At 41.1% G+C, this 14,054-nt stretch overlaps 1 protein-coding gene across 3 annotated transcripts in view; it reads right to left on the reverse strand.

Annotated features, from left to right (window-relative positions):
- The window catches only part of SEMA6A (semaphorin 6A), a 117,838-nt gene that overhangs the window by 36,098 nt on the left and 67,686 nt on the right, over positions 1-14,054 (reverse strand). For all 3 annotated transcript variants that reach the window (XM_018086079.2, XM_008923294.3, XM_008923293.3), the window contains exons 9-16: positions 13,792-13,880; positions 12,676-12,893; positions 9,047-9,178; positions 5,566-5,721; positions 3,991-4,167; positions 3,133-3,273; positions 2,959-3,039; positions 791-849 (exon numbers count right to left, since the gene is read on the reverse strand). In XM_018086079.2, coding sequence (XP_017941568.1) covers positions 791-849; positions 2,959-3,039; positions 3,133-3,273; positions 3,991-4,167; positions 5,566-5,721; positions 9,047-9,178; positions 12,676-12,893; positions 13,792-13,880 — 1,053 coding nt within the window. The remainder of the gene's footprint in view (positions 1-790; positions 850-2,958; positions 3,040-3,132; positions 3,274-3,990; positions 4,168-5,565; positions 5,722-9,046; positions 9,179-12,675; positions 12,894-13,791; positions 13,881-14,054) is intronic.

The following is a 14,054-nucleotide window of genomic DNA, read 5'->3' on the forward strand; positions in this document are numbered from 1 at the left end:
GTGTCTTGATTTCATGAGGTTCATAAATAATATTTGGGGCTCAGAATTAAACCAGCTTTGGAGAGAACAAGAGCTGTCCTGAACACAGATGCTGGTATTCCTGAAGGCTCAGAAATCAGCATGCAAGGCTCCTCTGCATGTAGTGCAAGCTATGCACTTTTACGCATTTCAGTGCAAAACCGTAAATGTTTAAAGACTGTGTTTAAGCTTTCAACTCTTGGTGTCAGTACTTAAGGTTTACTATTGAAATTTCTTAGGCAGAGTCAGTAGTACATAACCCTTAACACCACTAAGTTGTCCAGACTGTGTATAAAATCCTCTAAGCTTCACAAACTAAGCAGTTGTCACTTCTTGATTCAGATCCAAAACTGAAGATATATTTCACTGTCTCCCTGTGCTGCATGGGAATGTAGTCCACATCACGGACTACACTAAGAAACCAAGCCACTTCTGTACATAAACAATCCAACCACCATGGCTAATAAAGACAGTGAATACCAATTCATTATGTCATTGCTGTAATCAATATCCTCTAGAGCTGAGCTTTTCTCACTATGTAAGTGCTTTGAAGTCTGATGTTTGTATAAATTACACAAACAGGGCTATTTTCCTCAAACACATTTAAACAACAGTTCCTCTTCTGAACCTGCATAGTTAGCTGCAGTTGCTGTCCCTGTTGGGGCTTACACTGCTACAAAAGAATGCCTGACAGGTATTCTGAGGCATCCTTCTGAGGCATTCAGAAGGATACTGGGACACATGGTAAAGAGAGGGTAAAAGCTTTGCTTACTTTGGCAGTCACCCAGGCCATCTGTATTGCCATGTTCTATGTCCTGTTCAAACGCCAGTCTGAATAATACAAAGAAACAAAACAGTATGAATAACAACAGTCACAGGCATAACCAGAAAAAAATTATCAAATGTGCAACTGAAACTGGCCATTTCTTTGGAAATTCCACACAAAGATTGAAAAATTTTAATACAGACATTTGAGTTATTCATCATTGCTTAATGATTTCTTGGCTTCTGATGATGCTCTGTCTTTATATTATTACCTCTAAAAAATCCACTGCATGCCTCACTACCAAGGGAGGAAAAGAGATTTGTGTTTTTTAAACTGTTAAATATGTGACATTATTGGGAACAACTATAATGCAACCTTAACTTCTTCACAGAGTGGACCAGGTGCACTGATACTTTGGTGTGAGAAGGAAGCTAACCAACTGGGCAGGTACTGTGCTGGGGGAAGACAATCTGCATTCCAATCATTTAGGTACTATGATGGATGAGACTGCAAGGCATATGGTCCAGCCCACAGAATGTATTCCCTTCAACTCAAGGCGCTCTACTGAAAAACACTCACAGGCTTTTCTGACATCCTCAGTTTATGCTCCCAACCTCTGCCTGTGATTTTGGATAACTAGTGAAGCTGTTCTTCCAACTTCCTGTAAGGTCAAAAGCGAACAACAAGAACCTTGAAAAACTTCCAACACAAGCCCTTGTCTACATTAGTTAGGATCCTGCCCTTGAGGTATAATTACCCTTGCAGAAAACTCATTCTCCACTCCTGGTCAACCACCACCTGCTCCAGGAGGGCAGCTCACATCTCTGCCTCCTGGTGGCTAGCTTAGAAGTCCACCAGACATCTCCACAGCTGCTCTGGACCCCTTTCTAATCACTGGACAGAGCATGAGGTGCCTTGCTCATTTCTGGACTTCACCATTGCAAGCTGCACTGCCTGTGTCTTGATGGATCCACTGATGAATGCGGAAGCTGCATTCCGTAAGGTACGGAAGTCCCATAGAGCTTGCCATGGAAGTTCAAAAGGACTCAAACACTTTTGGAATGCTGAAAAAAACTGATTCGGGCACAGGTGCATTTTAATATTATTCTACCAAATGTCCAGTCAGGAATGGCCCACACTTTTGTAGTAAAGCATATACAGACACATATATTACAAAGAATTTCTTTACAGAGAGGGTGGTCAGACATTTGAATGGGCTGCCCAGGGAAGTAGTGGATTCTCCGTCCCTGGAGATTTTTAAAAAGAGACTAGATGTGGCACTTGGTGCCATGGTCTAGTAACCGCAGTGGTAGTGGATCAAGGGTTGGACTTGATCTCTGTGGTCCCTTCCAACCCAGCTGATTCTATGATTCTATGATTCTATACAGCTATAACTTCCCCAGTGGACAAAATAATTTTAATTGAAACAGAAAGTTAAGAACAAGACAGAAGCACAGGGATTGTAACTTGTCCATTACATACCAAAGACCTGTACAGAAGCAGGGTTGAGTGGGCCAGCTGTGGGGCTGTCAAGGCTATGCTTGCGATGTCTGTGCTACACTTCCACTACTACATTGAGGAAGTATAGCTGTATACCTCAGAGTGAGCAATCATGGGGTGTGTCAGAAGTGGCCAAGAAATGTGAGCTCTGAAGTGGGTCTGCTCCCTGTAGCCTTCACAGACTTTCATTATTACAAAATAATGAAATTTTACTGTTAAGCAAGGGGAGACCCAGCACTTCTCTAAATCTGCTTTAAGCCCTTACTGTGCTCTGTGATTCTTCATAGTAAATTAGAAAGACTGGTTTTGTTTTCAGTGGACAAATTGCTTCAGTAATTTAATTTGGATTCTATTGCCTCTTTAATCAGCTGTGATGGCTCCAGTGTAGGCTGGTCCAGACATATCCATCCAGTTCGCTCCTTTCAGTAACACGCGGACCTTAGTACAGCTCTTTCATTTTCTTCTTCCTCCTCTTTCAGCAGTTACCAATCAGCTGACACTTCACATCAAAAAAATTTGTGAGACATTTCAGAAGTGAATGCAAATAAGGTAGAAACAAACACTTCCCACATTTTTCCTGCCCTAAGAGCCCCATGTTTCAAATAGCTGTGCCCAAGACTGCCTGGCGCCACTGCCAGAGCTTTGCGTCCCATCCAGCCAGAGCTCTTACTCACTTGGAGCCAAGGACCAGCTGTGTGCACACCCCGCTCTCCTTCACCCATCCACAGTAGGGGTCTCTGGACGCTATGCAGGCCCTTGAGAAAGAAGAGCACAAGGTGGCATTTGTGAGCGCTTCCGACTTCCTACGCCAACTGTTCGGGCTTCCGACACCATCAGAAAACACCTACTTTTTGCATCTGCCGTGACGCTCACAACGGCCCAAGGGAACCTTGATGACACAGGTGGAAAAGGCGATGTACAGGGCACTGCTGGGCTTGTCAAGCTGCATGCCCACGATCCGCTTGTCCTCCATACCATCATAGCTGCACCTGATTAGGAAAAAAGTGAGCTAAGGTTGCAGATTGGTTCTCCTGGGAAACCAGAGGAGACCTTAGTGATTCCTCAAGCTGAAAAAAACCCCCACAAAAAACTCCCCCCAAAAAACCCCTAAGAAAGATAGAATTGAACAAGCCGAGGAAAAAATCCTTACAATAGCGACTAAAAACACTGACAGACACATAAGCAAGTATTAAAAATGCATGGGACAGGGGAATAAGAATTGGAGAGAGACAGCACACCAGACAAGCTTCTGAGGGCCCTTCATTTTTTGTGTTTATTCTTCTCCAGTACTCAAAGTAGCTGAAATTTCTGCATGATTATGGCCCACTTCAAAGCCCCCTTAGGCATATTTCAGGAAGGCTGATGTGTGGAAAGCTTCCCTTTGAGAGCAGCTTCCTGGTTGTTGAATTATTTGGAGAGAAATCAGGGTTTTTTATGGGATTAGAAAATTAATCTTCCTTTGCAGAACTTCACTTTTAATTATCCATCAGCTGCTGCATAGGATGGGCTAGTTTCTACACATACTAAATAAAAAATCTTATTGCAATGTAGAGACTGATAAGCAGACATCCCTTCCCCAAACAATTTAAAATTACTGAAAATACTTGGCTTCTCTAACCAGTTCCCTTTCTGTGGGACAAACTACTCTCTGGGAAGTCAGAAGTTCAAAATCACCCATACATGACTACAAAGAATCAGATACACACTTTTCGGGATTGTAAACATTGATCTCCTCCAGGAAAAGGCTGTCATTTAGGAAACCAGTGTTTCCTGTCCGTGCCAAGAACTTCAGGATGATTCCCTTCTCTGACCCCAAGAAAACCACGGTGTAGTTCTGATAAGGCCCAGCAGCAGAGTCCACAGCAATTTTGGTCAGTCGGTATCTAAAATAAAAATACAGCATTTTACATCATTTGAGGTTAGATCGTAATTTTTTAATCACTTTTGCCACTTCAGATAAGTGGCATTGCAGCCTTCTAGCAACTATATAACACATGGAAGCACTTTTCCTACCTGCCTATAAGTCAACACAGACTGCGCCAGTTTGGCTCCCCAGATGTTGGGGAATTTTCTTGTGTTTGCACGTCCATATGACCAATAGCAAGCAGAATTGTCCACAGAAAGCTGAAGGGATGTTAAAAGTCTGAGGGCATTTAGGAATTATTGTTCTGATCAAAAGGAAAAGCCTGGTAATTTCTTCAGGCAGGGAAAGAGAGTCAGCACAGTGAACTTCAAAATTTCATGCTCTGTCACATTAAAAGCAGCAATAATGATAACTGAACGAGATTCAACTTTTTTTTTTGGTTAGGAAAAGCTGTGCCAGTACAATATTAAAATACTAAATACCATTTTACCTCACTAAAAATACAACCCCCACCAAGCGAATTCAGTACTGGGGTGATATCGAATCTTGGGATGACTCAATTTATTGAAAATGAATATACTGGTAATTTGGCAGCAGTTAGCTGGTACTGGCTATCAAGGGGAAGCACTCTGCAGTTTGCTGTTCTCATCTTTGGTTGGAGGCATAAAACCTGACATAAAAACCTGACATAAGACACATTACTAAAGTCAGATTCTTCAGAGCTAAACACTGCCCAGCAAAAAACTCAGCCCTTGTTCAGAGGAAGAGAGCAATATGGCAAACGTTAGTCATATTATTCTGCTCACAGCTGGAAGGTAGATAAGTAGTACAGTGACCAGAGTAAAGAGTGAGAATATATTTTGATAGGAAAGTGATGGTGTATTTACCACTTGCTGATGTATGAGCCTTTGTTCAAATCTGTTATTATTTGTCTTTTGTTGCCACAGAAAGGATACAGACTATGTGATTACTTACGCCTATATACTTTTGCAAACATTAAAGCATACCAGTAGATAACCTGACATACATCTACATATCCTGTGAACATATCCTGGCAGACACGTTTGTATCCTGTATACATATTCCTGAGTTGTCTGCTGATCCTTGCCCAAATTTTTCTACAGAGCTGTTCTCAAATACTGACATATAACCTGGCAGGTGGGTCAACCTTCCCTGCACAGCATTTCCTCCAAGATCCAGTTTCAGCATAGCGTGGTTGGAAAGGACTGAGGGTTTTTCCTATCTTGAAAGTTGCTCAGGGAATTCTGCAGCATCTGCTCAGCTCTGCCACCACTCCTTGCTGGATTCATGCCCAGCACACCAAGGACATTTACAGAGTTGGAGAGTACTTGGAACAAGGCTATTAGCACAACTTGACAGCTACAATGAGGACAAGAGTTCACTTAGTGGTACGTACCTGACCATTGTTCTCAGGAACCAGGGTCGATTAACAATTGAAGGTACAGCCTCATCCATCAGTGGATGTGTTTTGATGAAGTTCAGAGTATCATCTGGGAACTCATTAGATGTTACATATTTTTCTAATGATGCAGAGCCAGCACAGCAACCAGGCCTACATAAAACAAGAGAGTAAAACCAGAAAATTTATTTGACATCAAGAGCAAACTTCCTTTTGTTATGAGGCCCTCATTGAAATCTGATGTGCTTTACAAAAGTTTAAATGGAGGATTGAGAAGTCTAGCGGACTTGTTTAGCCCCTCAAAGTAAGCCTAAAATCTTGCTCTATCCTCCATTCAAAAGAATTTTACGTCACCTAAAAGCACACAGGCATTTCTTCATCAGGAGTGTTACACAGAGCGTTTGTAGTTTATCCACTCACATGGAACCTAATCACTGCATGCATGCATTTGGCTTGATTCTGCCCACTGGCACAGGTACTTTCCTATTTGTAACTTGCCTAGTTGACTGCTCTTTCATGGAATAAAAGCAGTCCCTATAATACAGAAGGAAGTTGATTTTTTTAATAACATGTGAAAGAATGCCACTTTCAGTCCTGTCTGGTAGAAAGCAGAGTACCGGAGAAGACAACACAGATAGCATCCATGTAAACATTGGTTTTACCTTTCACTTAATTTGGATGAGATTATTTAAGAATAATAGCACTTTGAGGACTTTCACTGAAATGTTATCTATCATTCTTTGCATTTTAAATGGAAAATGGCTCACCTTATTTCTAAAATCTACCCTGATCCTAAGAGGTAGCTTAAATTTCGTGCCCGGACAAGCCATCTCTACAAAGGAAGTAGAAAAATGCTTTGTCTGTTGTTTGTATTTTTTGGGCCATTTTCTCTAACAAAAGGTGCATTTGATGTCATTTTCTAGAGCACTATGACTCTTCAAATCCTTGAGCCACTGTGAGATGGGAAGATGAAAGATGGACCATTCACTCACAAACACACAGCAGCGTCCAATTTTCATCTACTTTTATGTGGATAGTCACTGACATCAATGGAGTAATGTCAACCTGAACAAAATACAACACTGGTCCTATCATATGTGTTGCTCAAATTCAGATAAATATTCAAACATTAGGTAAATAAATCTTATGTAGGAAGATAGCATAGGACTGGAAGGAACCAGCTGCATCGACAACTCTGGTACCATATGAGCTGAGGAATGAAAACTACATGCAGACACTGTGTCCTCTTGCCTCTTCATATCCAAAATATTTTGGTTGTCTTGTAACTGCACGTAGAACTAGCAAAAGAGGCAGAGAAGGAGAAACCAAAGGGCATTGCTAGTTTCCTAGGTCCCTGCAGGGCTCTGACTCATGAGGCAACATTCCCAGAGAACTTGAGGGAGCAGCCTACACCTTCTGGCACCGTGGTGCTTAGGCTTTCTGTATATCTAAGCTGGAGGCCTATTTACTCCTAAATCCTAATTGCATGATTGGATTAATCCTGTTTTAATCTCAAAACTGGTTTAATCCAGTAAACATAATGCCAAGTAAACCCTGCTGTTTGGCCAAACAGGAAAGCAAGGCCCCTGAAAGGGTCCAGTAGGTTTCTGAGAAATATTGGGATCAACAGGGGCAGAATCGCTTCTGTACCATTTTGAGATATTAAAAATGGCCTTATTTCAAAGGTGCCTCTCATGTACTTCAACATGAGTTAGAAGTAGTGATTATTTCTATTAAGCAGATTGATGGCCAAATGTTACATGAAATAGTGTTCAAAGTTCACCTCACATTATCTCCTGCAGGTTTAAAAAGAGAAGTATTATCCCATCTTCATCATAACTGTTAGCCTGCTATTGGCTCATCCCAAACTCATAATGCAACTTTCTTATCTTCCTTCTCACTGAAAGAGATTCGTCCTTCTCCTTTCCCTCTTCTCTGACAATATTCACTATTTGAGTAAGTTCTAAACAAATGACCTCGGAGCTGTTGGGCAGCCTTGCAGTCCCATGGCAGCCTATCATGTCAACAACTTGTTGAAACACTGAAGAATGCAGAAAAAAATCCAGCAACAGTGCTTGAAGGTGCCTTACCAAGTCCCAGACTGAAAACAAACACAGAATTTGTCAGATTTCCCAGTCACCTCCAAGTTCTTCTCTTGAGAGACAACTTCAGAATAAAGACAGCACAGGAATGCTACACTTGGCAATTCCAAAACATGGTGGACCAAATTCAGATTAGGCAGAAGCTCAGTTGCCACCATAAAGCTTTGTAGAATCATAGAATCACACAGTATCCTGAACTGGAAGTGATCCACAAGGATCACTGATGTCCACTTCCTGGTCCTACACTGGACCACCCCAAGAATCCCACCATGTGCCTGAGAGTGTTGTCCAAACACTTCTTGAACTCTCTCAGGCTTGGTGCTGTGACCACTTCCCTGGGAAGCCTGTTCCACTGCCCAATTACCCTCTGGGTGAAGAACCACCCTCTGATCTCCAACCTAAGCCTCCCCTGACACAACTTTAGGCCCTTCCCTTGGGTCCTGTCACTGGTCACCACAGAGAAGAGATCAGTGCCTTCCCCTCCTCTTCTCCGTACAAGGAAGTTGTAAATGCAATGAGGTCTCCCTTCAGTCTCCTCTTTTCCAGGCTGAACAAACCAAGAGACCTCAGTCACTCCCTGTATGGCTTCCCCTCAAGGCCCTTCACCATCCTTGTTGCCCTCCTTTGGATGTCTCTAATAGGTTTAGATCCTTTTTATATTGTGGTACTAAATACTGCAGAGAGTACTCCAGATGTGTTTTTCTTTGAAAGTTAATTAAGGTATTACAAGCAATGTAAAACATGCATTTAAGTGATAGAGCTTAACTGAGATAAATGAATTTTATTTATCTACATGCATATCAATAGCTCAGAGCAAAATGAGACTGGTGTAAATGAGTTAACAACTGTCTGTCAACAGCATTTTGTATGAAATGGGTACTTTCAGGAAGTACAAAGAGAGTGTAATAGAGGAGGTGCATGGAAACATGAAGGAAGTGGAAAAAGGGAAAACAACTCATAGGAGGAATGAGGCAAACTGAATCTCCAGTTTGGCGGAATGCTCTTTTTTTCTTTCCATAATGCATCCACTGTGGCACTTAAATTCCATGGTAATCATAGAACAGCAAACTACAGAACTGGTGCAGGCTTTGCAATAAGATATATCCATTACCGAACCAATTTGCAACAGGTGTGTAATTCACACCACTCTTAAGTGATTATTCTGACCAAGTGAATCTGATGCTGGCCTGATTTATGTTACACAAATCTTCTTTAAGTGGAAAAATTCTTGCTTGTATACTTTAGATCCAAATTCAACTGAACTTCTATTTTACTGTTGCAACATGTATAATTGTATCTGCACCTTACAAGGCTCTTCAAATTACCAAAAAACCTGCATGAAGGAACAGAACAATATCATCATACATGAAACGTACCTGGGCTTGGGCACTCGTTCATCAGGAACTGGTGTCCATGTGGAGTCTGGAGACTTTTGTTCTTTGAATCTCCCAGTAAATACATTGGCAATGTCAATCATGTCATAGGCACAGACTGCAGAGCCAGGGATGCTGCAAAGTAACATTTCCCAGAAATTGTTACTCATTCCACAGTTACACACAAAACCTTGAGCAAAAAACATGCTCTGTAGGAGTCATAGTGTCACAGGCTACTCACTTCTGAACTCTGAATCCAGTATTGACAGGAAAAGCCAGCCCCATGGAAAAGCCTGAAACATACCAATCAGCAGACAGCTCCTGCCAGCAGAATTTATTTCAAAGCCTCTACAGAAAGAGGTAATTGCAATGATCTTGAAGAAGGGAAAGAATCTGGGAAACTCTGGCTACCACTGGCAATGCATGAAGAGTAATGGCCAGTCTCATTCAAAGCCCATTATTTGGAAATCTACGTTCCTGTAAGTCATAACATCTCTCAGTACTAACTCTCACAGTCCCTGTCATGCCTCAAAAAATATACTGTAGACAGTTCAGAAGTTGGTGCTAATCAAACTGAAACTGTCCTGCAATGTGCCATTGACCTGGCATTTACGTGTAATTACTCCATCCTCCCATGGCTTGACTTCCACAAAGTTTTCCCAATGGAAAGGAGTTAACTGTGATCAGGAATTTGCTGCACTCAATGAGATGTAAAGAGCTTACAGAAGCAAATTCAATGTTGTTTTTAGATCATAATGTCGCAAATTTCCACTTTTTGAATATTTACATGCAACTGTACAACAGCATTGTCTAAACATAATTATATTCTTACCTACATAAGTAGGTAAGTCTTAGAGGTTTCCCATGGTCAGTCACTTGGAAACATGAATTATTCATTTATCCACCTTTCCTTTTTTTAACACATAAACTACTCTTCTGTCCTTTTTTTATACATGAAATACTCTATTTGTGTCTGGCTTTCACCACTTGATTTTATTGTGTAAACAGCATGAACTCAGCTGGCTGAGGCTTTCAATCCTGCTTTTATCTAGTAGTTTATTATACCCAGAGACAAAATACAGTAACTATAATACTGTTACAGAGAATAAAACTAAACTCATAAAGGTATATAAATTGATAGAAAAATAACAGTTTGCATATTAAAAGGTTTCAAGATGCGCGTTACTGAAGAAAAATAAGTAGGGGGACAGTATTAGTCTTACTTTGATATCCACAGATTGTGCTTTTACAGGGAAGGAAACTTTGAAGCTCTATATTAATGTGATACTACACAACAGAAGTTTAAAACGGAGGCAGTCCCACATATGTTGATGTAAAACACGGTCAAGGGTATATGTGGCCACAGAGAGGCCCTCACCCTAAAAGGCACCTCAAAATCCACTCTAGCAATAAGATTTTGCATTTTGCTGAATTCAGTTGTAAAGAAAAAAACAACGAACCTAAAATCTTGGGGTATGTTTACAGAACTAAAAGTGCTGAGAATTGTGCTCAACATGATGGAGGGATTGCTGTGGTTAGAGGATTGCAACATCTTTTACTATTAAGGATGGCAGTTTGCAGGTCTGTAGCACAATGAAGTGGTAAGGATGGAGTGTGCCGGGGGTTGTAGCCATGCCATCTCCGAGCCACTGGACTACAATCCATCACCAGCTTCTACCCTGAGTGACCTTAGACTAGACTGAGGAATCTCTTACAGTTCACTCTAGGGGGAAATTTTGTTCCAGAGACCAAAGGTATTTGTTGCAGCTTTTCCTTAGTGAAGGAGGAATGAAAGAGATACATCCACGTTAGAGATTTCACAGAATCATAGAATATGCTGAATTGGAAGTGAACCACAAGGACCACTGAAGTCCACTTCCTGGCCCTGCACTGGACCACCCCAAGAATCCCACCATGTGCCTGAGAGTGTTGTCCAAACACTTCTTGAACTCTCTCAGGCTTGGTGCTGTGACCACTTCCCTGGGAAGCCTGTTCCACTGCCCAATTACCCTCTGGGTGAAGAACCTTTTCTTGATCTCCAACCTAAGCCTCCCCTGACACAACTTTAGGCCCCTCCCTTGGGTCCTGTCACTGGTCACCACAGAGAAGAGATCAGTGCTTGCCCCTCTTCTCCTCTTTTCCAGGCTGAACACACCAGGTGACCTCAGCTTTTCCTCATACGGCTTCCCCTCTTCACCATCTTCGTAGCCCTCCTTTGGATGCTCTCTAATAGTTTAGCATCCTTCTTACACTGTGGTGCCCAAAACTGCACAAAATATTCAAGGTGAGGCTGCCCCAATGCAGAGCAGGGCAGGACAATCACCTCCGCTGACCAACTGATGATGCTTTGCCTGATGCCCCCCAGGACATTGTTGGCCCTCCTGGCTGCCAGGTCTGCCTAACAGAGTGTCTCCAAGAATATACGCTTCCTGTCATCTCCAGTGTCTGGCAAAAACTGGGGCCTATAAAATAGTATCTTGATTTTTACACCAAGAACTTAGATTTTAAAATGCGAGCTTTAAGGAAAAGAGTTATTCATGACACGCCACAGGAAATACTAGCAGAACAGGAAGACAATCTTAATTTTGAGATAATTGCAATATACAATCTATTTTCTGATGTTGAATCTCTGTTTGTTCACTTGTTTTTATTAAGCCAGATTGCATGCAAAGAGATCATCTTAATTTAAGCTTGTATTCCCTACTGGTAGCATAATTATTCCATTGCAGTTCCTATTGTTTTGACGTCAAAAGCAGTGATTATACATTACAGGCTCAGGCTTACTCTCATTTGAAGTCAGTTCTGTGAATGACCTCATTGAGGTCAGGCTTTGACAAGAGGTAGCAAAACTAGATGTGTAACTAGTGTATAGCAAAACTAGATGAATTTCACTAACGAAGCTCCCATTTTGCTCAAATGTTACTCTGTGAAATTGCAATATAGTTTTTAATTAGAATGTTACTATTTTATTTTAACTTCTCCGGCAGTCCTCAATAATTGGATAAAACTTCTAATAAACTCCGGAGAAACATGTTTTAATGTGTTACAGTAATAAAATCTTTGCAGGTAAATGCACACTTTGGGATAAACACATGAACCATGAAATAGGTGGTCTGGGGACGCTTCTTCCCAGCCAGCAAGACAGCTTAGGACCTTGAATCTCCCAGGAGAGTCAAAGATCAGCAGGGTCAATACAGGGTCAAGGATCAATGCAAGAGTCAGCAGGGATGCAAGAAATAAAGGGAAGGAGATAATGTGGTTCTTGGCAGACCCAGTCCTTTCTTTGTGAGGAAAAAAAATGGTATTTTCTCTTTGGAATAACATTCTGCAAGTTACATGCTGTAACACCTCTTGGTGGCTGGTGTGAATTATTCCCATGGATAGAAAAGTATGTCCAAGGAATGTGTCCCAATAGTTAATGGCTCAAAGCTGCTTTTAGTCATCAGATATAAAATGCAATAAGCAACACCAGGGTTCCTTAAAATGAAACACAAACTATTGGTAAGTGCATGGTACATAAAAATTATAGTGTATGAGCAATCACTTCTTGCACCTTCATAAAGTGAAAAGAAACTGCACTGAAAAGCAAAACATAAAGGAAATAGAAGGTAAAAGGTTATTGTGCCTATTACCTATTATACGGAGTGGAGAATGTAGCTAAAACAACATCCCGGCCATTGAAATGGATAACATCTGTAACTGCCTGCAGTATGTTGAAGTAGAAGTGTGAATCACCAGGAACTGAGCAGTTCAACCGGGCCTTGAGAAAGGAAGTCCACTGTTTTTCCAGCACTCTCTGAGATCCTCCCATGTCATTTTTGCAAACCTGGGCCACCCTTGGGAAAACTACCTGGAAGGAACAGAGCAAAAATAATGGAGAAAATTAAATGACTGTTTGAACCAAAGATTTTGCTGGAATACTGCTTTTAAAACATTAGGAATAACACAGTAAGGTGCTTAATTTAATATCACATTTCTGTAATTTGTGACAAATAAGAAACAGAGAAAAATTAAGCTTTGGAACAGTGTGCTATGAAAGATAAGACTGTGGCATTTACTATACAGCCATAAATCCTTTAGGAGATCTGTTCTCAACCCATATAAAACTCATTTCCATACAGACTGCTTAGCTTTCTATTTCCCCAAACAAAAGCACATTTCATTTTCACAATCCCTGCAACCCACACTGCCTGCTCTGACTCTTGTGTTTTCAGCACTTAAAAACTATGCAAATATTGCTGGGCTTTTATTCCTGCTCTCCACCTTTGTGACCTTGGTCAGCTTTTCTGACTGCTTAGTCAGAAAGCTATTGTGAAATTAGCAAAAATGCAAAAAGTGTTTAATTATTCTTTGCAGAATAGCAGAGCACAAAATTCCTGCACCTGTTTACTCAGCACTCCAATTCATATTTCTTACAGAAAAATATTTCCCTTCTTTGGAATCCATTTTTAACAATTATCTACTATACTGAACTAACTACATTAGCCTTAAGCTTTTTATAATTTCAGAAAAGCGACTCCAGCATAAACCATCACTGTAAGAAACCACAGTTTCCTTTTAAGACAGTGCAATGTTTCACTCCAACCAACCTTTTGGCTTGAGCAATAGGAATCCTCTCAAAATGATGACCTTGTCATCGTGATTTATAGTGATCATTTCAAGGTCACTCCTAACAGCACTGGTCCAAGAATAAGTTTTCCTCCTCCTGAATCTGACAAAGTCATTCAAGGCAATGTTTTTGCCCTTACCTTTCCCATGCTGTTGTACTCCACTGCTATTTCCCGGAAGAAGAAGTATATGTAATTGCCATAGTCCACTGCCTGAACAAAGTATGGTTCTAGAAAGAAACAACCGAAGATATCCTATTTAGGCACCACATACAGCATATAGCATGCCAAGAGAAGCCAAATACATTCACACTTAATATCCAGAGGTGAAACATCTGCATTTGAGAAACTTGATCAGTTTTCAGAACTAACAACATCGCCACAGAAGAATCACTGTCTGGGGA

The sequence above is a fragment of the Manacus vitellinus genome, unplaced genomic scaffold, assembly GCF_001715985.3.
Source record: "Manacus vitellinus isolate BGI_N305 unplaced genomic scaffold, ASM171598v3 scaffold_9_pilon, whole genome shotgun sequence".
Lineage (NCBI taxonomy): Eukaryota > Metazoa > Chordata > Aves > Passeriformes > Pipridae > Manacus > Manacus vitellinus.